Here is a 27,873-nt window from a genome sequence, read left to right as displayed (position 1 = left end):
TCTTGAGAACGTCCTTTGCCCTGATGATGGCGTCCAGATTTTTGATTCTATGTGATAAGAAAAGAGCACATTTATCCACACATCCTTATTTTCATTCCCAATCTCTTATTATTCCGGCTCCTGAACTGTTTGCTTCCTAAAATACTGTTAGTGTCGTGCTGAACCTAAACATCATCTAGGATTTATTTCTGGACTTGGCATGAACACAGGTGTGTTCCCAACTGCGTGGTACAAACCTCTGGGTTCTGGCTGCAATTATAACGTCCCTGTCTGACAAGGAGAAGACTGTGAAAAATTCTAATGTGGCAGCTGGTGTACTTGTCCATCTACTTAGCACATAAGCATTTGGAAGGTGCTATTTTAGCAGCAAGTAATTATTCCTGTGGTTTCCTGAGAGCATGAGGTTTTGTGTAGCCTTCAACAGACTTGACTTTGATAACAAAAATAGTACAGTTTTTCCCTTTTAAAAATTTAAATAACTCTAGAAGAAAAAAACTCTTGATCTGAATTTTCCAACAGATCTACCAGCAGGTCGGACCTAGGACCTAGGACCAGCAGCTTGTCAAATGAAAGTCTAAGAGCACCTTCTTCTGATGTTTAAGCCCTTCTCTCTATAAGCCTTTCTCATTATAAATCAGTGAATAGAACTGAGAAGACAGTGAAAAATAGAAGGGCAGAAAATGTCCTGCTAGTAAAAGCAATCAATGATGATAATGAATGAAACAGAAGAGATCTAACTGTGCTTCAAATAACGTAACAGGCCATAACATTAGCTTCAAAATCATTGATTAATGTCTTAACATTTACATATAGACATCCTTACGTCCTCCTGATTTTGGTAGCATTAAGGAAAGCACTCAAGAATAAAAAAGGCATCTGAATACTGACAGGTACATGTGAGCAGGTCATTTCAAGGATATGCCAACACAGTGGAGGTGCCCAAACATAACATCACAAAAGAATTGACAGAACAGGAAAGAGGGAATGGAAATCCAACTGGTAATCATTAAAGATGCTAAAAAAATAGCGATGACGAAAACTGTAATCAGGGAAGTCCAAACACACCTACCTGACACGTTTCTTGAGCTTGAAAGACAAAAGACCGGATTTTGAAGGCTGTGCAAGACAGGAGAGAGATCATTTAGAAAGGTCCAGATAAGAGTGACTTCCCCTCTTGTGCTCTGGGAACAGGGAGGCCTAGAGCGGAAAACACACATACACGGAGGAATGAGTCTATTTCACTAGAAGAGTGAGAAGGCTTCGAGCGAGATATTAGCCAGGTCCAACAGCAGCAGAGGCTCTTCTGAGAAGCACCTGGAGAGCTGAGAGCTGGAGGCTGAAGAGGCCGGCGGCTCCCAGGGCCAGGCGGTTATGGTAGGTGCTTCCTGTACTTCAGGTGGACTACACAGCCCAAGGCTGGACTTCACAGAGAGTTTCTGAGGGGGGCCTGCCATGCCTGCCGAGTACCCCAGGAGAAGTTCAGGCCTTCCTTGGGTAGTATTATAAATAAGAGTAGAAATAATCATTAAATAAAGGGGGAGTCGAGGCAGCACTATCCCCTCCTTCATTCTGTTCACCACCACCCAATACAGACACGGCTCAGGACCATCCCAGCATCTCAGACTGCGGTCACCTGAGCTCAGTGGACACGTGACCCTCATTACAGGTGCTACTCCTGTCCCTGCCTTCCCATCCTGTGGTTGGTACAGGGTGGTATTTTGTTTTTTGGGTTTTTTTTCAGTTTTATTGAGATAGAATTGACATATGGCACTGTATAAGCTTAAGAGGTACCACATAAGGATTTGACTTACATACATCATGAAATGGTTACACAATAGGTTTAATGAATATCCATCATCTTACACAGATACAACATTAAAGAAATAGAAAAAATTCTTTTCCTTGTGATGAGAACTCAACTTTCATTTATAACATACAGCAGTGTTAATTATCTCTATCATGTCGTACATTATATCACTAGTAGTTATTTATCTTATAACTGGAATTTTTTACCTTTTGACTATCTTCATCTAATTCTCCCTCCTCCCACCCTGGTACAGGGTTTCTTAATTTATTGTTTTGTTTCTGGGGTTTTGGGTTTACGACTGTTCAGGCTCTCTTAGCTCCTGTCCCTGTCCACTGCAGCTCCTCCCAGCTTTAAGGCATCCCCAGGCTTCATCAGCATGCCCTTCTACCATCACCCTTGGATCCAGAAGTTGAGCAGACAGGACCCAAGGTGGAGCCTTGAGGTACTCCAATAGAGACTGCCCTCCACGTTGACAGCAGTTCATTAATGAACAAGTTCAGTCGAGATGCAATGAGCTCCTGTGTGCCAGGTACTAAGCTAGGAATTGGGAGCATAAAGATGAACAAGGTACCGCCCCTGCCTTGGAGTTGCTACAGCCTAGTGTGGTCATCCAGCCAGTCACTGATGCACCAGATTGTTCTGAAAGAAAGCTGTCACCTACATAGAGAATTATTATCCATTCAACAAACACTAGGCAAAAAAGATGGGCACGGTCACTGCCCTTATGGAATTTACATTCTGATGGGAGAGTCAGACAAGAAAAGCAGGTAAACAAATGAATAAAATCATTGTAAATAGTGATGAGTGCCAGGAAGGAAATAGATAAGGCATTGAGCTCAATAAGAAGGGGTGAGGTGGGAGGACCACAGTCTCGGAAGGTGGCGGAGGCCTGTGGCTGCAAGTTCAGAAGGCGGTGGCCTTGCAGAGGTAGGCAGGTCAAGGTTTTGCAGGTTTTGACTGACCATGTTGTCTATTCAGATATTTTCTACCTGATATATAAAGGATATATAAAAGAATAGACTTTCAAGTATCAGATATTCACCCATGGATTTCAATTCCTGCATATTCATGTTTTTTTCTGAGGCCTTTTTTTAGAACCTACACTATTCAGTCTGTAAACCCAGAGTCAAACATGTTCCTTTCCTAGGTCCAGTCAAGGGACTGAAGTCCCTGTGGGCTGTCCTATGTCATATAGCGAGAAACACGCGGGCAGGAGAATTGGACTTCCTGGGTTCCAGTTTAGCTCAGCCATCTACCAGCCATGCAGCCTTGGGAAAGTTGTGAATCTCTGTGGGAAATGAGGGTAATAATAGTACCTACCACATAATGCTGTTGTAACTGAGTTAATACCTAGAAAGCAGAAAATAATACCCAGCCTAGCACATAGTAAGTGCTCAGTAAACGTTAGCTGTTATTATTACTCTCACCATCTCAATGTGGTGGTGGTGGTACAGGCCAGAGTTTTCAAAGGCTGAATTTAATATTGGTTGGTACTGGTTTCTTGCCTCTTAAAGTCTTCTGTCTCAGAGTAGGGGAAATTTTTGTCAAGTTATTTGAAATGTGGAATTTGTTGGTCAGGGACTGAATATGCTGTGTTTGGCTAAGCGTTTTTACCTTTTTTCCCCTTACCTCGGTCATTTTATTGATAATTAGTTTTTAACTTTTGAAATCACATGTCTCTCTCGAAGTGGAAAAGGGACAACACTAATTGATCATCTGGTTTAAAAAATATTTGGTGGAAAAAGAATTTTAAAATAATGGACAGATATTGTGTGTGTGATCTTTTTGGCACTCCTTTATTTTAGAAGTGATGGTATAAAAAGCAGTGGGTAATAGTAGGGGCGTGCTAGAGACTATTCATTCAACACACATTTATATTGATTGCCTGCTGGGTGCCAAGCACAGTCCTGGATTCAAAAGGAATGAGGCACAGCCCCTGGCCCTGGTGCACACCCTTGGCTGGGGTGGATGGACCTGCAAACAAGCCACTCTGACCCTGTGCATTACAGGAGTTCTGAACAAGAAGTGGAGTATGGGAAGTAGGCTGTCAGCAAAGCTGCTAAGGGAAGGGACTCTTCTTCCCCTTTTTTAAAAAATCTGCATTTTCTCTCTCTCTCTCTGAACAATTCAGTGGGTTTTTTTGTTTGTTTGTTTTTGTATATTTACAGAGTTGTGCAACCATCACCATAATGAATTTTAGAAAATTTTCATCACCCCAAAAAGACACATTGTCCTCATTAGCAATCGCTACCCATTCTCCTCCCCCCAGACCCTGGCAACCACTAATCTACCTTCTGTCTCTGGATTTACCTACTCTGGACATTTCATATAAATGGAATCATACAGCATGTGGCCCTTGTGTCTGGCTCCTTTCACTTAGCATAATGTTTTCAAGGTTCATCTGAGTCAAACAGTGCTTCATTCCTTTTTATGGTTGAATAAAAATTCCATTGTACAGCTGTACCACGTTTTATTCATTCATAAGTTGGTGAACATTCGGGTTGTTTGCACTTTTTTGGCTATTTTGAATAATGCTGCTATGATCATTCATGTATGAGTTTTTGTGAAAATGTGCATTCTTGGGGCTTCCCTGACGGTCCAGTGGTTAAGACTCTGCATTTCTCCTGCAGGGACCATGGGTGGGTTCGATCCCTGGTCGGGGAACTAAGATCCCACATGGCGCAGGGCACAGGCAAAAACAAAAGAGAGTGAGAAAACGTATGTTCTTGATTCTCTTGGGTATAAATCTAGGAGCAGAATTGCTGAATCATATCGTAACTCAGTATTTAATGTTTTGAGAAACTGCCAGACTGTTTTCCAAAGTGACTGCATCATTTTATATTTTCATACACCAATAGTGTACGAGGCTTCCAGTTTCTCCACATTCTCATCAACACTGTCATTTTGCTTAGAGCCATCTTCATAGGTATGAAGGAGTATTTCACTGTGGTTTCAATTTGCATTTCTCTAATGGTCAATGATGTTGAGCATCTTTTCATGTGCATTGTGGCCACTTCTATATTTTCTTTGAAGAAATGTATATATAGAGGCTTTGCCCGTTTTTAATTGGATTATTTGTCTTTTAATTGTTGAGTTTTAACATTCTTTTTTTTTTAATTTATTTATTTTCATTTTTGGCTATGTTGGGTCTTTGTTGCTGTGTGCAGGCTTTCTCTAGTTGTGGCGAGCAGGGGCTACTCTTCGTTGCGGTGTGTGGGCTTCTCACTGCGGTGGCTTCTCTTGTTGCGGAGCACGGGCTCTAGGCATGTGGGCTTCAGTAGTTGTGGCATGCAGGCTCAGTAGTCGTGGCTCACGGGCTCAGTAGTCGTGGCTCACGGGCTCTAGAGCACAGGCTCAGTTATAGCACACGGGCTTAGTTGCTCCGCGGCATGTGGGATCTTCCCGGACCAGGGCTCGAACCCGTGTCCCCTGTGTTGGCAGGCGGATTCTTAACCGCTCCACCACCCGGGACGCCCGAGTTTTAACATTCTTTATATGTCGTATGTACTAGTCAAATATATGACTTGCAAATATTTTGTCTCATTTTCTGGGTTGTCTTTTCACTATCTTTATGGTCTAACCTGAAGCATTAAAAGTTCTTAATTTTAATGAAGTCTGATTTATCTGTTTAAATTTTTGCCACTTGTGCTTTTGTCCTAACCCAAGCTCATGAAAATTCACTCCTATATTTTTCTAAGAGGTTTATAGTTTTAGCACTTACATTTAGGTCGTTAATCCATGTTAAGTTAATTTTTGTATATGGTGTGACTTTAGGGCCCAACTTCATTCTTTCACATGTGTGTATCTAGTTGTCCCGGCACCATTTGTTGAAAAGACAGTACTTTCCCCACTGAATTGTCTTGGCACCCTTATTGAAAATCAGTTGGCTATAAATGTGGAGGTTTATTTCTGGACTCTCAATTCTATTTCATTGATCTGTATGTCTGACCTTATGATGCAGCTCTCCTTGATCAGAGACTCCAGGTAAATGCGTGAGTTCATCAACCCGCAAGGTCAGGGCCGTACAGGATGAGGTGAGGATAAAGTGAGTTGATGTGACATCTTGTCACGGTACCTGTCTGGTGCACAGTCAAGGGAAAGATAACCTGGCTCCCCTAACTATTGTTATTCTCCTCGAGACAACGGAAGGAGGTTGCAAGAACGGGAAGATGTGGGAGCTCAGAAACCTTTGGAGGAATGTGAGTCATGCCTGTGGCTGGAGTGTGTGTATGTGGCGGGTGGATGCACACGTCAGGAGACTGGGTTTATCCTGGAGGCTGCGTGGAATACTGAGGAGTATGAGGTAGAGGATGACATGGTAGAGAATTCTGTAGGAATTCTGAGGAGTAGAACTTACTTATGTCCACAGGCTTGGATCATGAAGCCATTTTTATATTTAGAGCTTGAGCTCAATGACTTGTCTCTGAGCTTTGTTTGAATTTGGCAACAACAGAAAAGGGTGCATCCCCAGTGCCTGGGGCTGAGTGCTGATGAATGTGTTGGCAGACCCTGTTTTCTGGCCAGAGCTAAGGCCAGTCTGAGGTTGGGTTGTGAGGTCCTGGACATCACTCGCTTCTTGGGCCTCCAACAGGAAATCCTGCTTTCTTTTTGTTTCGGGGAAGTTTGCTGACAAACACATTCAGACTCCTTTTCCGCCAGTGCCACAGGAAATTCACACCACGAGTGTGGCTCCTTCTGCCCCTACTGTGAGTGCGTCACGACCATGACTCAGAATGGCATTTGCCAAGCCCTGGAAGATATCTTTAGTTTTTGTTAATATCTTAAATGCATACTCGATCGTGAGAAATGACTGCTTCTACCCAAACTTTAAACCAACCTAGACTTTTAAATAAAAAACGATTTTTTTTAATTGGAGAAAGAGTACTTCTCTTACTTCCCATAGAGAGCAGCTCATGATCATAAAACATTTAATAGACATTGGTATACAGAGATTAATTAGAGAAAAGGTTTGCTCCTTACTCTTTTGAGTGCTAATAATATAGCTGACACTTGCACGGTGCATTGTTAAGTGTTTTCCATATATTATTAACTCATATGCTCCTTACAAAAGCTGTATGAGGTAGGAACTGCTCTCCCATTCTACAGGAGAGAAGACTGAGACACAAAGAATTTAAGTCCACAGTCCTATAGCTAGCGTGGTAGCCAGTCTCCAAAGATGCCTCTTGCTCCCACCTCTGCCAACCATGAACCACGCCTTCCAGTATTCATGCCCTTGAATCTGGGATGGCCTCTGGCTCACTTTTTGATCAGTAGAAATCAGCAGAAGTGATGCTGTATGACTTCCCACGTCTAAGTCATAAGAAGCACTGAAGGTTCCACCTGGAGCTCTTGGCATGTTTATTCTCGGGAAGCCAACCACTATTTTAAAAGTCCAGCTGCCCTGAGACCACCATACTGTGAGGGAAGCCTAAGCTAGTCACATGGGGCAGCCGAGAGGCTCAGGCAGCCTCTTACTGGCCCAGCTGAAATAGGAGCAAAGCCGTGGAGGACCAGCTCAGTTGAGCCTTAAGATGATTCCAGCCCCAGCTGCCACCTGACTTTCACCTCATGGCAGACCCCAATCGAGACCCACCCAGCTGAGCCCAGTCAACCCTTAGACGGGATGTTAACCACAAGAGGCAATGACATAAACACCCCTGCCCGTCTGTCTGTCTGTCTGTCTGTCTGTCTCTCTCTCTCTCTGTCTCTCTCTCTCTCTCTCACTCTCACACACACACACACACACTGAGAAGACAGCAGTGGGGAAAGGTACCACATGGGGCACATTTCCACATAACTGACACTTCTCCCCTATACACACCAAACCTCCTGGTTTTTTTTCCTTTAGTGGTTTTTGGTAGTAGTCTTTGGGAAAGATAGTACATGCTGCCCTGCATTCTCATTCCAAGAGTAGTGGGGGACTTCCCTGGTGGCGCAGTGGTTAAGAATCCGCCTGCCAATGCAGGGGACACGGGTTCAAGCCCTGGTCCGGGAAGATCCCACATGCCGCAGAGCAACTAAGCCCATGCGCCACAACTACTGAGCCTGCGCTCTAGAGCCCGTGAGCCACAACTACTGAGCCCGTGTGCTACTAAAGCCCGTACACCTAGAGCTTTTACTCTGCAACAAGAGAAGCCACCACAATGAGAAGCACACACACCGCAGTGAAAGAGTAACCCCTGCTCGCCGCAACTAGAGAAAGCCCGTGTGCAGCAATGAAGACCCAACACAGCCAAATACGTAAATAAAATCCTTAAAAAAAAAAAAAAAAAAACGGGTAGTGGGAAGAGGAAGAAGCTTCCTTACGTTGAATGTCCACCCTGCACCATGCTCTGCTAGGTCCTCTTGGTCCATTGCTCATGCACATACCATGTGTCAGGTACCAGGCGCTTTAGTGTTAACAGCACCAAGATAGACCCTGTTGCTGCTTTCTGAAACATACGGGGGTGGAGGGGGGCGGTTGAGGTAGATGGATGAGCTAAAATGCAGAACAAATGAAGTTGACACAAAAACTTGAAGGAAACAATTGCAGAGTCCCACAGCAAGCGTAGTCCTTCTTTTTTTTTTGATCCTAGTTCCCCGACCAGGGATCGACCCCGTGCACCCTATGCGGTGGAAGCACTGTGTAGTCTTAACCACTGGACCGCCAGGGAAGTCCTGAGAGGTCCTACTTTAGATGGGTAGTGAGAGGGGGTCTCTCCGAGGAGGTGGCATTTAAGCTCAGACCTACAGAATGGAGGGGCTGGCCTGGCAGAGAGTTGGGGGAAGGGCATTGCAGGCAAAGGCCAGAGGGAGCGGACAGGTCAGGGAAGGCTGGAGGCTGGGGAGTGGCCGGGAGGTGGTGAGCAGTGAGGTCAGGAGGGGCTACTGGTGGGAGCTGTTGGCCTTAGGGAAGCACGTAGATTTTATTCTGAGAGGAACAGAAGGATTATCTTTTTTGACCTTCTGTTGATTGCCCAGAATTATCTCTGTGAACAGCCAGGTGTTCCTCCTGGGCAGTCACAGGTCCAGCCCGGCTCTGCCACTCAGTTTCCGTGTGTTCGTTTGGTTGGTGGATGGTTGGCTTTCTCTTCCCTTGATGCCAGGTTGTCGCTGTCGTTTCTTCTTCTGTCATACCTGTTCTCAGGTACCGTCTCCCCTCTGCTCCCCTTCTACCCTGTGAATGATGCACTGAAGCCCTAGAGCAGTGATTCTCAGGCTCCAGGGAACTTGTTAATATGCTATTTCCTGGCCTCAAGCACAGTTTGGGGGATCTGGAGTGAGACGCAGAAAACTGCGTGTCCAGGGGTTCTGGTGCAGGAGGTCCCCACTTTTAGGAATCGGGGGTAGCGCTGAGCCTGCCCACTCCTATGCTCTCTGCCACCTCCAAACCAGGTGAAAGAAGAGATGATCACAAACTTGGAAAATCTACCAAAATGGACTTGAGCTGTGTCCCACATCCCTTTCACCAGTGTGAAAGGATAGGGCGGAGGATGTAAGTGGTCGGGGGTGGTCTTTTGGGTGGGGTGAGAGGCAGCGCAGCACTGGGCCGGGATCTCTGACTAACCAACATCCTCCCAGGTGAGGGCTTTGACAGGGAGCAGAGGTAACTTTACCCCACAGTGGTCACCAGGTAATCAGGTGACTCTAGCCTCGTGAGCATCTCACAGGGGCTCCTGGCCTGACACTGCTGTCCTCTGCCTGTGCGTTCACTCCATATAGGAGCACCCCCAAACCATTCTAGACTTCTTTGGAAGTTAAGAGTTTTTAGAACCTCTAGAGAAAAATAAGGAGATTTTTTAAAAGATTCTCATTTATATTTTCAAATGTTTAATAACTTCACTGCTATAATGGGGACATCCTTGTTATATAACCTCCATCCCTAATGTTATGTATGGCAAAAGCTCTCTGCCCTACCATCACTGTGCACCCATGGGGCCCCCCCCCCAGACTGGAGGGTAGGAGTGATCGATTGTAAATGCGGGGTTCTAGGTGGCAGAAGAGCAGTATCATATGAGAAACACTGGCCTGGGACATTTTTCCATTTCCCTGGCTCTTCCACTGACCAGCTGGGTGACCTGGGCAAGTTATTCCACCTTTGTGAGCCTTAGTTTCCTCCTCTGTAAAATCATGTCAATACCTGAGTGGTCCATAGGCATTAGCTCTGAAACATGCTCAGAGTGAGAGGACCCAGAGTGGACAGAGGGCAGGTTCAGGCGCCCGTGCTGGTGGGGATTCATCTCCAGCTAGTGGACGTAGAAACATGCTGAAAAAATAGCGGCACTTTCAGGGCATCTTTGTTTTCCATCATTGTGGGCCCTGGAGGAGGCTGACCTGAGCTCAGATCTCAGCACCCCCTACCTTACTGTGGGACCCTCTGAGCCTCAGTTTACACTTTTATAAAGTGAGGAAACCCCCCACCCCAGTTCTTGGAAGATAAGGCGACATAACATGTACAGGCCATTTGGCATACAGTCGTATTGAAGAACTGTTGGTGATGGTAGTCTTGTTCACTTCCTGGAACTGGGGTGGTCCCCAAAAGACCCACCAGGATCGCAGGGTCAGCTCGGCCAAGTGCCCCAGAATTACCCCGGAGAGTAGATCTCACCCCCCACCACTTACATCCTCCGCCCTATCCTTTCACACTGGTGAAAGGGACGTGGGACACAGCTCAAGTCCATTTTGGTAGGTTTTCCAAGTTTGATGGCAGAGAGCACAATAGACTTGACAGTAGATCTGTAGAAAGGGTGCTGAGAGAATGCAGCTACGGAATGCCGTTGCGGGGAACCTGCTTCAGAGAATGACCCAGAGGAGGTGTCCTCTCGTGGCAAGGGCCCCGACTCTTGTCACGTTTCCAGTTCTTTTTGCCATAATCCTCTTTCTGGTGTCTGGGGTATTTCTCACATGTGCCGTGACACTTTCCTCTAGAAACCTCCAAATTCATCAGGATTCTTTTCGTCTCTTTCTCAAAACCATCCCCTGTTCGAATCCAAATCACGCTGCAAAGCACAAGTCCGACCACTTACTCAGCGTTTCGCCTGTCTCAGGTACTCTTCGGAAGGACCACTGTTTTGTGTGGATGTGTGCACATGTTGAGATGAAAAATTCAAGTGACAGAAAGTTAAATGGTGAAGAACATTTGTCCCATCCACATTCCCAGTTCCTCTCCTAGAGCAAAACCCAGCAGCAGCCTCTTGGGCTTCCTCTGAGTAAGAAGGTCCTCTGCTCACTGCTCTGCACCAAGATTTTTCCACTTAGTAAATCTTGGAGCGCAGCCAGGTCGGGACTTTAGCGCTGCCTCCTTCATATTCCATCATGTAGCTGTGCCAGAATTCATAGCTGGTGTCCTTTGGATGAATGACATTCAGGCGGTTTCTAATCTTTTTTTTTTTTGCGGTATGTGGGCCTCTCACTGTTGTGGCCTCTCCCGTTGCGGAGCACAGGCTCCGGACGTGCAGGCTCAGCGGCCATGGCTCACGGGCCCAGCCGCTCTGCGGCATGTGGAATCCTCCCGGACCGGGGCACGAACCTGTGTCCCCTGCATCGGCAGGCGGACTCTCAACCACTGCGCCACCAGGGAAGCCCGGTTTCTAATCTTTTACTGTTGCAGACAGTGCCACAGAATACAGACAGTTTTGCACATACAGTGCAAGTATATACAGTTTGCACAGTCGTGTAACTGTAAGATACACTCCTAGCAGTGGCATTGCTGGATCAAAAGGAACCGTGGTCTTTTTACTGTGTTAACTGAGGCCAGAATGCCCTCTCTAGAAGATGTGCCCGTTTACATTCCCACCAACAATACAGAAGTGCCTGTTTCCACACATCCTCCCCAATTTAGGGCATTACCGATTTTGTTTTCATCTTTGCTTTATCTTTGCATTGTCTGATAGGTGAATGGCATCTCATTATAATTCTAATTTCACTTCTCACTGTTCTTGTGGTTGAACATCTTTTCATATTTACAGATCTTCTCAAAGCAGTTCCTTTCCGGAGATATTTGACCATTTTGAAATACTGTTGGTAACTACATGGACTTTCATTTAATTAAATAAGTGAGTCTTTTTTTTAGATAAAGACCCCAATGTGGGCTTACCTGGTCCCCCCTGACTTGATCTGTCTTCCTATCTGTGACATAAACTCAGAAGTAACTATCTCTGAGTAATGGTTTGGCTTTCGGAGTGGGTTAGCTGATAACTTAGTTGCTGGAGCTGGTGTTCATTGACTGGCTGTTGTCCAAATGCTCACAGAACACTCACTCCATGCTGGGAATGTTTAAAAGGAGGAACAGGGCAGGGCAGGGGGTCGTGGTCAGAGGTCACTTGCAAGTCATTTATTGATCCAAAGTTGTCACCCTCTGGGTTTAACATTTCTCTGCGGAAAATTATGACTTGAAGAAACATTGTCTGTTTGCCCTTCTGAACCACAAAATGACAAGATGCATTGTCCAAGTTGAAGCCTTGTTTGTAAATATTTGGCCTCATCACACTTGGGTGGAGTCTATATACCATTGACATTTTGCCTCAAGAAAATCCAGTACGAGTACAAACTGCCTTTGTCTGATTTATAGACGTATTGTATGAGACCTTCTTACCTGAGGTACACAAAGTCCACTTGAAAATGAGGAATGGGCAATTTCCACGTGCGTGACACTTGATTCCTGGATTCTATTAATTATAGTATTAGAAGGTTGAATCTGATGACTTCCTCAGCATCCTTGAAAGTCTCAAATTCTGTGACTTTTCCTCTGGTAATTTCTTTCAGCACAGAGGAGTTTGGAATTAAATGGCAAGGAAATTAATCTTTCAGGGCAAACTGACTGCTGCTATGGAAACATGCAAGGACCTTCAGATCAGCCCAAAATGCCATAGCACATGAGTCCAGTGGAATGAATATAATAAAATGAAATGTGTTCCTTGCTAATCTTATCCCCTAGAGTTAGTCACTGAATATTCCTGTAACCATCCAGATGGTTGTACATTCTTATGCTGGTAATGGAACTTGATGGTATCTACTAACAGGCACTAAATGGATTTTCCTGAGAATTTGACATTTTGTTTCAGAAAAGCTTGATATTCAGAACCACCATATATATCTTTAAGATTTGAAGGAATCCATATTGATCATCTGACCCATCTGATAGATGTAGAAACTGAGGCCATGTAAAGTGAAGTGGCTGAACCAGGCTCCAGGACATGTAGGTTTTTCCTAGTAGATTTTCACCAACTTCTCTCTTCAGCAAAGAGCCTCAAATGCCGTGTACTATTGCTGTCTTTTTCTAGGGCTCAGACCTGCTTCTTAACCTAATTTTTAACCTGAAATGGAAAATGAAATATGAAACCCAATTTTCCCTTTGGCTTGGTCACATGACCAGAAGCAGCCACGTTCACCGTGCTAAATGTTCAGGTAGAGCCTTTCTCAGTTCCCCACCTGTCCATGGTATGCTGTGATTTCGTGATGTGCGGGCTCTTCGGGGTCACGTGGCACCATCTGCCCCATCGTTATCTTCACAACATCCCCCAGAGGAAGGAGAGACAGGCTGTGGGGCTAGCTTGTTTATTTTAGGAGGAAACAGGCACAGAAAAGTTAATTCACAAGGTCTTGGACTAAATTCCAAAGGGAGAGGAGTGGGAAGAGAAGCTAGAGGATAAACAACACCAAGCCCACCCCAGGACAGGCTCGGTCCTTGGTTTAATTTAAAATGTGGTGTGTTCAGTGGCCAGACCACCCTCAGGCCAGGCACGGGGAGGCAGGGAACTCTGTAACTGCGGGGATATTCTTGTAGCCAGTTACATTCTCCAAGCGGTGACCATCACCGTCTGAAGACTTTGAGAGGAACATACATTGAACCTCCACAAAAAGAGGTGACTGCTGTGCAGATGTGGAGGCTGCGGTGTCCGTCCTCTCTGAGAGTCTTGTTGGATCCGGGAAGGGGCTTAGTATCAGCTCACCCCCACGCCACCCACCCCAACTGTGTGTCTGGTCAGCTGCGAGGAGGAGAAAGCCGGCTGGAGAAGAGAGGGGAGGTGGGGGGGGAGGCAGGAGCAGTGTCTGTACTCATTGCACACCTGTGTGTTCCCGCTGCTCTTCGGGCACAGCTGAAGGGGGGCTGCCTCTGTCCACAGCGGGGTGTGTAGCAAAGACACCACCCGCAGGGTTTCTTGAGATGGCAGTAAGCTGGAAAGCACTAGAAATCCAGACCCTAGTTGTAAACACCAGTACAGAAGGAAGGGAATGCCACCTCAATAATATTGCTAGCCCAGTCCTATATGGGCCAATGATTTTTTCCATGTTTATTTTTTTTATTACAAAAATAATATATGTTCATCGTAAAACACTTAAAAACTACTTTTTAAAAGACCAAAAAGAAGAAAATAAAAATCACCTCTAATCCCACCATCGTGGTGTACACACAGTGCAGCGCAGTGGATAAAATCGCAGGCTCTGGGATCAGCGTCCCTGGGTTTGAATCCTGGCTCCCCTGGGAAACAGCTGTGTGGCCTTGGGTTAAGTTTATTTTTTTTTCTGAGGAATAAATCAAATTTATTGAGCACCTACTATGTTCAGTGGTAGATCCTGGGTGTAAGGTGGTAACTGGAATGAGGGGTGGTGTTTGCCCTCAGAATTTCTGTCGTATAATCAGCAAATAAATATATCATTATAGAGAATAAGTGTTATGAAAGAAACATCACTGATGCTGGAAGAATATGTCACAGGGAAGCTGACTTAGTGTACAGTGTTCTGCGTTAGGCTTTTGGGTTCTAGACATGATGACAGTCTCATCTAGAGGACAGGCTGTGGCAGAGAACAGACCCTCTCAGGAGGTGGGGAGGTCCAGCTCCGCTCGGGTTGGGGAAGGCCTCCTGGGGGAAGTGCCCCAGAGGGATGGGTAACTGGAGATGGGAAAGAGGGGAGGCATCCCAGGCAGAAGGGAAAGTCAGAGGCAGGGAACTGCAGGATGCTTTGGAGGAGCAGCAGAGAGCCCAGTGTGGTTTCTGGGGTGGGGAGGGTAGTTTAGTATGAGAACTGTGAGAAAAGGCTGGGGAGGTAAGCTGGGGCTAGTCGCCAAGACTCTGTAGACATTTATTCTAGAAGTAATCAGGGACTCACAGTTGGGGAGATTATCTGAGTTCTGAGAAGGGGTGGGGATCATTTGAGGGCTGGATGGCAAAGGACGGAGCCCGGGGACAGGAAGGGCAGTTAAGGGCACTGCCAGCACTCTCAATGCTGTCTGGACAGTCTGTGCTGGACAACTGACTAGGTGCTGGAGGGACACAAAGATGGACATGACACCTCGGGGAACTCTGGGAGAGGGGCCGGTGTTACACGAACCAACACCGTAGGTGCTGGGGAAGGGATATGAATGCCCTGCTTGCAACGGAGCTGCTAGCTCCGGGAGGAGCAGGCCAGGGCCCCGCCAAAGAGGACGAGAGGTCTGAGCAGAGTCCTGGGCTGTGGCCGGCTGGGCAAGTGGCCTTGCCCACCCCAAGAAGGGCACTAAGGGCAAGGGCAGAGAGAACCTGGCCTCGGTCTGAATGTCCTCCATTATCTTGCATCCTTTTATTGACACACATTTTGTTTAAAACTCACGTAATAGGAAACTTGGCTTTGGGAAGAAACTGAAGCATTTTTTTCTGTTGTTCTATTAAAAATAGCCTACCAAATTTGCTTCCTCAGGGTCCCCGCCCTGTGTTTACCTGAGCCAGGCGGCCACTGCTGAAACCTCAGATGCCATTTCCTGGTGGGTCTTTTCAGCAGAGATGGTGACCACGGTCTCCACAGGGCTGTGACGGAAGCCCCTGATTGGGTGGAAAGGGCCCCTTCCTTCCTGCCTCCCCCCCTTGTTCCCAGAACGTGGAGCCAGGAATGCCAAGCTGGGATCTTCCACAGGACAAAGTCTCTTTCCCAGCTCACAAAGCTATATAGCTTTGGGGTCCTTTTGCAAAGATAGAAAGTGTAGTTTTAAACAACTGGACTGATTACTTCTCTATTTTGTTCCAGACTGTTAAAAGTTCCATTGGAAAGTCTTATAGAATTGAAATGTCTATAATTGAATGATGAATTTTTAACATATATCGAGCATCATGGGGACAGTTCTATTATTGTGTCGACTCCACGGACACTCTTACCTGCACACATACATACACTACACCCACATGCAGGCTCACCTGCACGCGTGCACACACACACACACACACACACACACTCACACACACACGCCCAGATCTGTGTGCACCCCGGGCCTTGTTGCATTCTGCCCAGCTGGAACTGATTCTCATAAACTCCGAACATTCTCTTCCCTGATCTGTCAGCATGAAAGGCTCTTAAGTCACCTTGGCCACGAGGCAAGGCACTGTGAAATTACACGACTCTCAAAGTTTCAGTGGACAAGCCAAATTTTACATTAACCTCTGTGGTTAAGACTATTTCGACTGTTGCTAAATCCAGCTCCATACATGGCCAGATTTGTGACATAGTTCCCTGATGAACAGATTTCAACTTCCTGATCTACTCAGCAGTTTTGTGGAGATGTATATCTTCAAACAAGTTTAGCAGCCTTGGATTTTTTCCTTTCTTTCCTTCTCCCTTTCTTTCTCCTTTTCTTTCTTCTTTCCAGCCTTCTGTCCATCCTTTCTTCCTTTCTTCTCTTTTCCTTTCTTTCTTATTTATTTTTACTTTTTAAGTTTTATTGAAGTATAGTACATTATAATGCACGCACTTTAATTGTACCGCTTGTTGATTTTTGACAAATTTGCAAATGTACTCATGTACTCGTGTTTCTCGTGTAACCACCACCATCTTCAGGAAATAGAAACTTTCTGTCACCCTGAGAAGTTCCTTCTTCATTTGTGCCACTTTGCAGTCAGTCCCAGCCCCATCCTCAGCCACAGGCAACTCCTCATCTGCTCTCTGTCGCTGTAGCTTAGCTTTGCCTGTCCTCGAATTTAATATAAATGGAATCGTACAGTATGTGCTCTTTAGTGCCTGGCTTCTCCCACTCGGCATGTTTCTGAGATTCACCCGTGTAGCTGCATGTGTCAGTAGCTCATTCCGTTTATCACTGAGTAGTAATCCACTGCACAGAGGCACAGCAGTTTATCCATTCACCTGCCAAAGAACATTTGGGTTATTTCCAGTTTGGGGATATTCTGGGTAAAGCTAGCAGCCTCATTTTTATGGCAGTATGTCCCTCAGCAACAGTTCCAAGCACATCCTAGGCACTTGATAATTATTAATTAATCCATTAAAAAAATTTTTGTATTTGAAATGTCTTGTTAAATTCCAAGATGTTTAGTGTATTTTCGATTTCCAGAAAGACATGTTCAAAGAGATTGTTTCAAGCAGGGAAGTTTAGGGGAATTCCCTGGTGGTCCAGTGGTTAGGACTGTGCGCTTTCACTTCCGAGGGCCTGGGTTCGATCCCTGGTCGGGGAACTAAGATCCTGTAAGCCGCGAGGTGCGGCCCTAAAAAAAAGGGGGATTTTGAACATTTTCCCACAGAAAACATTGAGTCAGTGTAGGAAGCAGGGTAGGAAGGCCCCCACCCCCTCAGGCATTCCCGGCCCAGTTGAGAGATACCTGTGAACTAACGGAGTACAGTTCTCTGGGGGGGCTAGGGGCACGCTGCGGGAGCCCAGGAGGGCTGGAGGGCACAGTTGGGTTTCTAAGGCTGAGTCAGAGCTGTAGTGTTTCCACTCAGAAGTAGGCACCAGGTGGACAGTGCTGTCCAGACCAAAGACAGTCAGCTCAAAATGTAAGGACACTATGTAGGCCAAAAAGACAGCAGCCAAGGGCACGTTCAGTCTGAGGGCCGCTGGTTTTCCATGTTGTTTTAAGTGGTAGCTTCGTCACAGACCTACTTAGCATAGTGTGGCTGACTGTAGTGGTGACAGGGCTCTGACCGCCCTCTGTAACAGAACCTCTGGGGCACTTCATTGCTCTCTGCCCGTTGAGTACGAGAATGTTTGCCCCGAGCTGTCCCAGCCAGCGCAGGTGTGCACAGACCTTTCCTAAGCCAGAGGGGAATCCTGTGGTTGGAACCATCGCTCTGTTTCAGGAATAACCCAGGGACTTTAAGACCAGCTGGTAGAACTCCCTCTGTCTCACAAGCAGGGAAAGAAAGGCCACTAGCTCCATTCGTAAAATATGAATGGTTTGTGCTCGGTAGGTATGTTCTATTAGCTATTTTTTGAGCACTGATTCTCTCACTTGGCTCAAGCATCATTGCATTGTCACCTTTACCCTAATTAATTTTGTTTTCTCTACGACTGCAGACTATACCTCACCCCAGCCAGGCATCCTTCAACAAATATTTATTGTGCCCCCGCCATGCATTGGGGACTAGATACGAGGATTTTTTAAATAACCAGTAGATAACATCTTGGAGAGCTTTCTAGGTACCAAGATGACTCTAAATGCTTCACATACATTAACTCCACAGCCCCATGAAGTATATGGATACTATTATTAGCCCCATTTTACAGATGAGGAAATGAGGCACAGAGAGGTTAAGTAACATGCCCAAGGTCACAGAATTAGTAAGTGATGGAGATAGATTAGATCCCAGGCAGCCTGAGTCCAAAGCCCACAACGATAATCACTGTCTTGTGACGCCATGAGGAAGATGTGGTCCCTGCGGTTAAAGAATTTATGATCTAATGAGAGAGCCCTGTATATCCATTGGATTATAATCCACTGCGTAAAGTTGTTTAGTAGGAGAATAAGCAAAGGACTCTGGGAGCTCAGAAGAGGGAGTAACTGAGTCCACCTTTGTGAGGGAGGGGGCAGAATTAATAACGAAAGTTTATATTTATTGAAAGTTTACTAAGTCTCAGCATTGTGCTGAGCATGTTAAAAGGATTTTCTTTTTTTTTTTTTTTTGCGGTACATGGGCCTCTCACTGTTGTGGCCTCTCCCGTTGCGGAGCACAGGCTCCGGACGTGCAGGCTCAGCGGCCATGGCTCACGGGCCCAGCCGCTCCCGCTCCGCGGCATGTGGGATCTTCCTGGACCGGGGCACAAACCCATGTCCCCTGCATCGGCAGGCGGACTCTCAACCACTGCGCCACCAGGGAAGCCCTAAAAGCATTTTCTTATGCAGTCATTCAACAACCTGGTTTTACAGATGAGAAAATTGGAGCTTACAGAAGTTAAGTAACATGTCACTCAAGTTTCCCCCAGGTGTTTTGAAGAATGACGAGGATTTGGGCTAGATTTCTAGGTCCTAAGCCAGAGGAGAAGGGCTTGCCAGGGCCTAGGCCCAGCGTGAGCAAAGGTGGCAGAGCTTTCATGAATTTTAAAATCCATCTTCAAATAAGCAGATTTAAACTCTGTGTTTCCTCAGTTCTGTGCTGTACCATCTGACCACGTATTGGTAACGTTTTAGAATAAAAAGAAACTATTTTAAATGTGTTTTGTGTTACTGACCAGCAGTAACACAGACACATCTTTGCCATCCCATATGCCTTGGTCTTCATTCTAAGGCAGTGATCCTCAAACTTTACTGGGCATTGCAGTTGTCTGAAGAGCTTATAAAATGCCGGTCACCCTTCTCTACTTTGAAATGAAAGTGCCAGAGGACAAGAAAGCAAACTCTTAAGTTTACTGAAGAGCTGCATGCATAAATATTTCTAATATTATATTTGGAAGTTACTACATAGTTCATTTCCCTTGTGCCTAAAATATAATCTTTCCTATTCAGAATGATGACCAGTCCTCAGTGGAAACCATAAATCATGGCAGGCTTCAGTTTCATTCACCATCCTATGCTTACTAAAGCCAGAATAATGTATAAATGTGTTGTAGAGGCTTTGTAAACAACTCTCATTTAGCCAAAAATAAAATTAAATCTGTATACGCTAAAAAGTAATAATAAAGTAAAATAAAATGCAAGTCACCAAGCCCAGCCCCAGGGATTCTGATTCCATGGTTCTAGGGAGAGGCTAGGAGTCTAAATTTTAACAAATCCCATACTTGATTCTGATGCAAGACCAGGCTTTGAGAAGCAGTGGTCTCTAGGTCCTTTTGAATAATTTTCCTTCAGCAGGCAAACTAAATAACATATCATTAAACTAGGTCCTTTCTTTAAAATCAACTGGAACAGGCTTCCCTTGGGCCACAGTGGATAAGAATCTGCCTGCCAATGCAGGGGACACAGGTTCATTCCCTGGTCCGGGAAGATCCCACATGCCGCGGAGCAGCTAAGCCACAGCTACTGAGCCTGCGCTCTAGAGCCCGCGAGCCACAACTACTGAAGCCCGCGCACCTAGAGCCCGTGCTCCGCAACAACAGAAGCCACCGCAATGAGAAGCCCGCGCGCTGCAATGAAGGGTAGCCCCCGCTCACCGCAACTAGAGAAAACCCGCGCACAGCAACGAAGACCCAACACAGCCAAAAATAAATAAATAATTAATTAATTAAAAAAAAATCAGCTGGAACTTTTTGGTAGACAGATATTTGGTGCCTTTCTTATATCATGAAGGTATAAGAATTGAGAAGACCTATTCAGCCTTAAAATGGAAGGAAATGCTGATACATGCTATAACATGGATGAACCTTGAGGACATTATGTTAAGTGAAATCAACCAGTCACAAAAAGACAAGTACTGTATGATTCCACTTATATGATGTATTTAGGGCAGTCAAATTCATAAAGGCATAAAATAGAATAGTGGTTGCCAGGGGCTGGGGGAGGAGGGGATGGACACATTGTTTGGCGGGTACAGTTTCAGTTTGGGAAGACGAAAAGCGTTCTGGAGATGGATGACGGTGATAGTTCCACAACAATATGAATGCACTTAATGCCACTAAACTGTACACTTAAAAATGATAAAATAATAACAATAACAACAACTGTATGTGGGGAAAAAATTGAACAGACCAACCTCTCCTGGCTTTGATAATTCTTCGCTTTCTTCTGAGACACTTGGTGATTTTTTTCGCCTTTGATTGTGTTGCCTAATGTGTAACAAGCGATCCTTTTACACCTGCTTGATGACAGACAAAACAGTTCTACTTCCCCATACTACTTAATCTTATTAAGCTTTCAACATTACTTTAAAACAGAAGAATACGGACATGCAGCCATTCCTCCCGAGATGAGTACTGGCTTCACTTATAGTAAACTTACATCTGGCCGTTCCGTTTCCAGTAACTTTTTATTTCACTGAAGCATTAGAATGAAGTCTTTTTAAAAATAACTGTTAGGAACCCAAATTTAAGTTAAAGTTTAAACACATGAGGTACTATTGAGGCCAACTGCTGAACCCAGGTGGCCCTTGGAGGAGGAGAGACGTGTCTGCATGGCTAGATTTGCACGGTGCACGCACATGGGGGAGGTGACAGCTATTGGAGTGGCAAGTTTCTTTTGGCACTGATTGTAAGAGCATCTAGAGTTTGGAAATATTCAAATGTGGGGATAGATTATTTACCAGTCATGGTCCTTGGTAGCAAACCAAAGAAGCTGATTCTGACTAACTTAAGCAGAAAAGGAATTTTTCAGAAAATCAGGCTGTTCGCAGAATTGATGGGAAAGTTGGAGAGCTGGGCTCAAAAACTAGGTTAGGAAGCTACCGTCACTGTCTAAACTCAGCCACCTCTGCCAGAAATAAATTCTCATGTTCCCTGTGTCTTTGCATCATTCCCTCAAGATTCAACACCATCCTCTGGTAGGAGATGATTATCTGATTCTAGATCACCTACCTGTACCCCAACCTGCTAACGAGTGGGGCAAAAGTCTGTCTGCCACGCCTTCAGCGTCTGTGGCCCCCGAGGGACCCTCCCGCAACCCCCACCGGACAGGAAGGGCGTTCAGCGAAATACAACTCGTGTCCTCTCCGGTGTGCGCTCTGGACACAGCCTTTTCTTTCATCTGTTTGTGAACCTTCAGTTACCAAGTGAGAGAGGATTTGGGTCAGAGAGATAAGTCGATCATCCCTATTGGAGAAGTAAATCCACAAGCAGGGCCCTCAGTGGGTGGTTCCGAAATGCCCTCCCGTGCCCAGGGAACAGCACCATCTCTCATCTGCTGAGGATCTGCTACCTGGGATCTGGGCTCTCTGGCACACAAGTCAGCTTCTAATGACAGAACCTGTGTTACCTTAGGAGGAGGTTTGTTCTAGCCTCAGAGGGACAGAACTCGAGTGGAATCTTGACTCTGTATATCCACATACTACTCTGTGACCCGTTCAGTAGGTCTTTGATTTTCCTCTGATCTAAACTGGCTACTGACAGCAATGAAAATAAACTCTGGCCCACGTTCCGGGAACTACCTTTGTCCTCCTTGTCCCCAGTGGAGTCAGGGAGTGATGCAGAGAGAAAGAGAAGTGAAAAGCCTGAGCTGGCAGCATATGCACATGTGTGATGACATAAAGCCCCGCGTCTGGGGGCTGTGGTTTCCTCTGGAGGAGAGGTTGAGGCTAGGGCTTAGGGAGGGGTACACAGAGGGCTTCAGCATTTCTGAATGTTTTCTTTATTTAAACGTGTCTGAATCCAGTTTGCTTGTCCACCTACTCCCCTTACACCTGTTCTTCAATTCATGGAAACTTTAGTTCACGGACCCCCTTTATTTATGCCTAATAGCTCATTCTCCTTTAGACACTTTGTCATCTGCCTTAGATGCCTCACTCCCTCCATCCCCAGAGTCAACCAGAATCCCAAAACTGGTGTAGCTTATTTTTGTCTGTGCTGTAGTATATATCCATAGGCTGTTGAGTGGTGCTTTGTTTTTTGCATTGTAAGTGAATGTTCTCAAACTGTACATGTCCTTTTGAAGCTGATTTTTTACTCACCAATTTGTGAGAGATTTGCCTGTGCTGACAAGTGAAGATCTAGTTCATTCGCACTGCTATGTGGTATTTTGTTGTATAAATAAACTAGACTTCAATTTTCTTAAGTATGTGAAGCAAACAAGACCAAGTGTCAAAATTTCTTAAAGGTACAAGGTGGGTATGTCAGCATTCATCACATTATTCTCTAGACTGTTATATGTGTTTGGAAGTTTTCAGAATCTAAAAAAGAGGCAAGAGCACTTAAGTAGGGTCAGGAAGAATCCCATCTGGGTTCTGATTGGGCTGCACTGAGGCTCTGATTCCAGAGCTAATCAGACTGAGAATAAAAATAAACCCGTGGAACTGGCCCCTCTTGTTTGCTTCTCGTGGGACTTGCCTCCCTGGAGAAATGCCTGAAAATCTTGACCACAAGCGCAGAGGAGTGTTGATTTAGCCGCATGATTTGGAGTGCATTGGTACGTGGCCAAAGTGAACCAAACAGAATTGTCATGGACCTACTCGTTTTTAGAAAGAAATTGGCGAGAGACCATTTCTCGGAATGGCTGTGAGACACGATTTTTAAAATATTTACAACATACTTAGGATATAAATAGTCCAAATGATAAATATAGGTCACAGTTTTGGCCAGGCCAACCTTTGATCTCTTTAACACTCTTAAAAACTTAAAGAGAAGGCGATTTCTCTTTTGTGGTACTTCCTGGACACCCCATGGGACTCCAAGCGGCCTCTAGGTTTTCTTCCTTCTCCAGTTCTGGAACTTTCAGAAAGGTGAGACTTTGACAGAAATTAAGAGCTTTTGACCCATGGCCTGCATTTTTTACAGAGCCATTGATCAGTTTTGCCATTGAGCCAAAAGACTGTACTAGGTGAAACAAGAGACTCCTGGGGGACTAAATGGAATTACACGTACGGAAGTAAGCATTGCCCAATCAAAGTGACCACGAGCCCCTTTATATCCCCTATTTCGTCCCATGGAAGGGCTCCCAGGGTCCCCAGCATTGACTCGATGCATCCAGCCCAGAGGGCCGCATGTGAAATGGTTTTCAGGTCGTGAGGCCTCCCCGCCTCTGGCTTGGAGACGGGGCGCTCTCCTCAGCAGCTGCTGGAGACCCAGGGGGTTCCAAGCCCTCCCGGCAGGCGTGTCCCCCTCAGCAACCGCCTGCACTGATGTGCCCTTCCCTCCCCACAGGGTATGACTTCTGCCAGGTCCTGCAGTGGTTTGCTGAGCGGGTGGACAGGATCATCCTGCTCTTCGATGCGCACAAACTGGACATCTCAGACGAGTTCTCGGAGGCCATCAAGGCCTTCCGGGGCCAGGACGACAAGATCCGCGTGGTGCTGAACAAGGCTGACCAAGTGGACACGCAGCAGCTGATGCGCGTCTACGGGGCCCTCATGTGGTCCCTGGGCAAGGTCATCAACACTCCCGAGGTGCTGCGCGTCTACATCGGCTCCTTCTGGGCGCAGCCCCTGCAGAACACTGACAACCGCCGACTCTTCGAGGCCGAGGCCCAGGACCTGTTCAGAGACATCCAGAGCCTTCCTCAGAAGGCGGCGGTGCGCAAGCTCAATGACCTCATCAAGCGAGCGAGGCTGGCCAAGGTAAGCCGGAGACCCCCCGCGGCAGCCTCTGCAAGGGACCCTCCCCACACTCTCCTCACTTTGCCTCATTCAGTCAGCAGCTGCTCAGCATCCCTGGGCCAGGGCTGGGCAGCCTGGTCTGGGGGAGGAGGGGGTGCAGAACCCCCCCTTACAGAATGGGGAGCTGTGTGTGACTGGGGTGTGGACACTGCTCTGAGGAGGGGGCCTCGCCGGGGCGGGATGGGGAGCAGGGAGGGCTCCACGGAGGATGACTTCCGGGCAGGTGACCAGCCGTGCAACCCCTCCTCGTGGCTCGTCATCGCCGCCCTTAGGCCAGCATGCTCACAGGGCAGCATCCCTCCCATGTCGAAAGAGACGCCTCCCTGGCGGCCCAGCCCCACCCATAGTCCCTGGTTCTGCTCTTTTCCTCTCTGCTCAGCTGCCCACCCAGTGCGTGCTCATGCCCTCCTCCCATGCGGCCCAGCTAATCTGCAGTCACCTGTGCTCTGTAAGTCACTGCTGTTTGAACTTTTCTTCTTAGTACCATCTGCTTCCTTCCCGAACTACAGCCACTTTTGTTCCAGTTCTGCAAGGCTTGTAAATCCACTGATTTATAGCTCTCCTGACATGATTTCCCTCCCCTGCTCGTCCCAGGTGGCAGGAAGTCCGTTTTTGCCCATTTAGTGACCTCCCACCCCCCAGCGTGTGGTCTTTCTCTCCTCCAGCTGATACAGCTGAACTTTACCTTCAGTGTACGTAGTACCCAACGTGATTTTGTAACCAAGGCTGGTAAATGACGTCATAGCCTTTGCAGATTTCAAGATCTTTTAAACTATTTTTAAATGCCCATGGCCGTTTTTAATTTACCAGGCGTTGCTGAGGGCCTAGTGACTGAAGACGCAGCTGTCATTAGTCATATAAATAAATAAAGAGCAGAGAGCTCACTGGGGGTGCCAAGCACATGGGACTTCGCTGCCATCCTTGAGTGTTGGGCCCTGTGAAGGGGCCAGCATGGCCTGGGTTTAGAGAGGCACAGAATGCTGCTGTGTACTGACGCCGGGAATAATGAAAGCCCTTGTGTAGAGGCGGGGGGCAGGGGCAGGGGGCGGTCAACTTGCTGAGCTTACTTCTAGGAAAAAAGCTTGTCTTTTTTTCCCTAAGAATAGTATCTGGCTTGTTCCTTTTCATAAAGGAAAATGTTTGAAGTACGGATGTTTCCAGCCTGAGCTTCTCAGTGTCAGTGTGTTCCTGGGGCAGCACCACACTGCAGAGGGGGGCAGGAAACAGTCTTGGGCAGAGAAGAAGCCGAACTCAGCACAGTGGCCTTGGCCACTAACCAATGCCATCCACTTTATACACCATCTGCAGTTTTATGTTCCATTTGTGAACTTGTTGCTGAAATGGACAAGGAGTCACCTGAGTTTTTCTCTTGGCAGTGTTTCTGTTTCATAAAAATGCTCTTTGGTTTTGATATATTAATCTTCATCTCTCTTGATCCAGTTTTCCTTTGGTAAGCCAACCCTTCCTGAGGGTCTGATCCTGTCAGTAAGTGCACAGAGTTGGGCATTCTCTTCATTTCTCACAAAAGGGAACTGAAGCTCAAAAAGGTGACATAACTTGCCCAAGGCTCCCCAGCCTGAAGTTACAAAATATAGATTCAAACTCCAGTGGGCCTGACTCCCTGGTCCGGAAGGCATTCACCTGAAATCCAGAGTGGACAACATCTGGTTGCTCCTTATTATGCCCTTGCATTCTGCATTAATCTGTCATTCTGTTTATTCTATAAAATTATCCATCCACGTAAACCCTACAAAGTTTAGAGGTTTGTCGAGCTGTCATTTTGCAAGCATGCAAAGGATAAGTTTTCAGATGTCACCTGAGAGGTGACAGATCTGAGTTGGGGTATGGAATGTGTCTATTTACAGACCACCATAATTAGGTAGAATTTGTGCCTCATCCAGAAATAAAGCCAGAAATGCGTTGTTAATGTCCTGCCAGGTTCTGCAGTAGTCAAACTTGAGGTTTCATAAAGATGCCATTTATTTATTTATTTATTTATTTATTTATGGCTGCGTTGGGTCTTCGTTGCTGTGCGCGGGCTTTCTCTAGTTGCAGCGAGTGGGGGCTACTCATGGTTGCGGTGCACAAGCTTTTTATTGTAGTGGCTTCTCTTGTTGCAGAGCACGGGCTCTAGGCACGCAGGCTTCAGTAGTTGTGGCATGAGGGCTCTAGAGCTCAGGCTCAGTAGTTGTGGCGCACAGGCTTAATTGCTCCACGGCATGTGGGATCTTTCCAGACCAGGGCTCGAACCCGTGTCCCCTGCATTGGCAGGCGGATTCTAAACCACTGCACCACCAAGGAAGCCCAAGATGACGTTTTAATAATATGAAAAATGGCACTCTTACTAAAGATCTCTTGAAACTTAATGATTTCCCTGCTTTTTCTATTTATATTTTTTTCCCAACTCTCTATTTCAAGGAACAGGAAACCTTTAGAGTGGGTTTTTTGGTTAGCCCCAAAGATTGTATCTTATGATATCAGTAGACATCCTTCTTTGAAGGATGTCACAATCTAAGATGCTAGTCAAGTTTCATTTCATGATTTTGTAGAGTAACCTATTTGGGGAAAGCCCAAAATAAGTTTAGAAAATAAGAATTTAGTTTTATTCAGCTATAATTAAAATAGCCAAGTTAAAGAAATAAGGTTCAAACTCCAAATCATAGTAGTTTATGGGATAAATGCACAAAGGTAAATAGCAAGGCAAGTTTACTGTAGGACCCCACCCTTTATAAGCACGCTGCCCAAGGATAGGAAAGGTTCCCACCCACTTGGAAACCTTCATTCAGTAAAAAATGAGTCAACATTTGAGGAAGGAACAACTAAAACTGAGAAAGAAAAGGAGAGGTCATTGATTTGGGGGGTTTACTGTAGTTCTGTGCAATTTAGTTGCGTCTTCAAAGCGTGTTCTCCTCTTAGTCACGTGTAGCGTGCAGGGGCAGCTTTCTGGTCTGTCTGCACCGCCTATTCCTTCTGGGGAGAAGTTAGACATTTTGAAATTCACCACGTGGACCCAGGCTAAGTTATGTAAAAATCATTCTGCAGTGGCTGATGACTATCCCTTTGATGCTTAGTCCTCCAGGGGGCGTTTAAAAATAGCTCAGTTGGCAGCCCCAAGCTACTGGGGGTGTGTCAGTACTTGTGTCCACCCAGGAGAGCCTGTCTCTTTGAAGGCCACCATCAGATGACTGGGTAGGCCCCCTCACATGCCCTTTAAGGCTCTTCAGAATCATATGTGCTGTTGGTGCCAGCTTTGATTTCAACAGAATAACAAACCTCCAAGTGGGAGCCAATCAGCTGCATCTTGAAGCCTCACACTCTTACCACCCCATGGGTTCATCTTCTGGGTCTTTAGTTTAGGAACTGAAATTTTTGTATCAATTTTAAAATGTGCTGACCCCCAGGGACTTCCCTGGTTGCGCAGTGGTTAAGAATCTGCCTGCCAATGCAGGGGACACAGGTTCAATCCCTGGTCCAGGAAGATGCCACATGCCACGGAACAACTAAGCCCGTGCGCCACAACTACTGAGCCTGTGCTCTAGAGCCCGTGAGCCACAGCTACTGAGCCTGCGTGCCACAACTACTGAAGCCCACACACCTAGAGCCCGTGCTCTGCAACAAGAGAAGCCCCCACTCACCACAACTAGAGAAAGCCTGCACAC

The 27,873-nt window shown here is 46.2% G+C and overlaps 1 protein-coding gene across 1 annotated transcript in view; it reads left to right on the top strand.

Moving 5' to 3' along the window:
* The window catches only part of EHD4 (EH domain containing 4), an 89,185-nt gene that overhangs the window by 45,707 nt on the left and 15,605 nt on the right, over positions 1–27,873 (top strand). Inside the window, exon 4 of the mRNA XM_060147997.1 lies at positions 23,763–24,175. Within this exon, the coding sequence (XP_060003980.1) occupies positions 23,763–24,175 (413 nt within the window). The remainder of the gene's footprint in view (positions 1–23,762; positions 24,176–27,873) is intronic.

This window comes from Lagenorhynchus albirostris, chromosome 1, assembly GCF_949774975.1.
Source record: "Lagenorhynchus albirostris chromosome 1, mLagAlb1.1, whole genome shotgun sequence".
Classification (NCBI taxonomy): domain Eukaryota; kingdom Metazoa; phylum Chordata; class Mammalia; order Artiodactyla; family Delphinidae; genus Lagenorhynchus; species Lagenorhynchus albirostris.
This window is presented reverse-complemented; position numbering and strand designations above follow the sequence as displayed.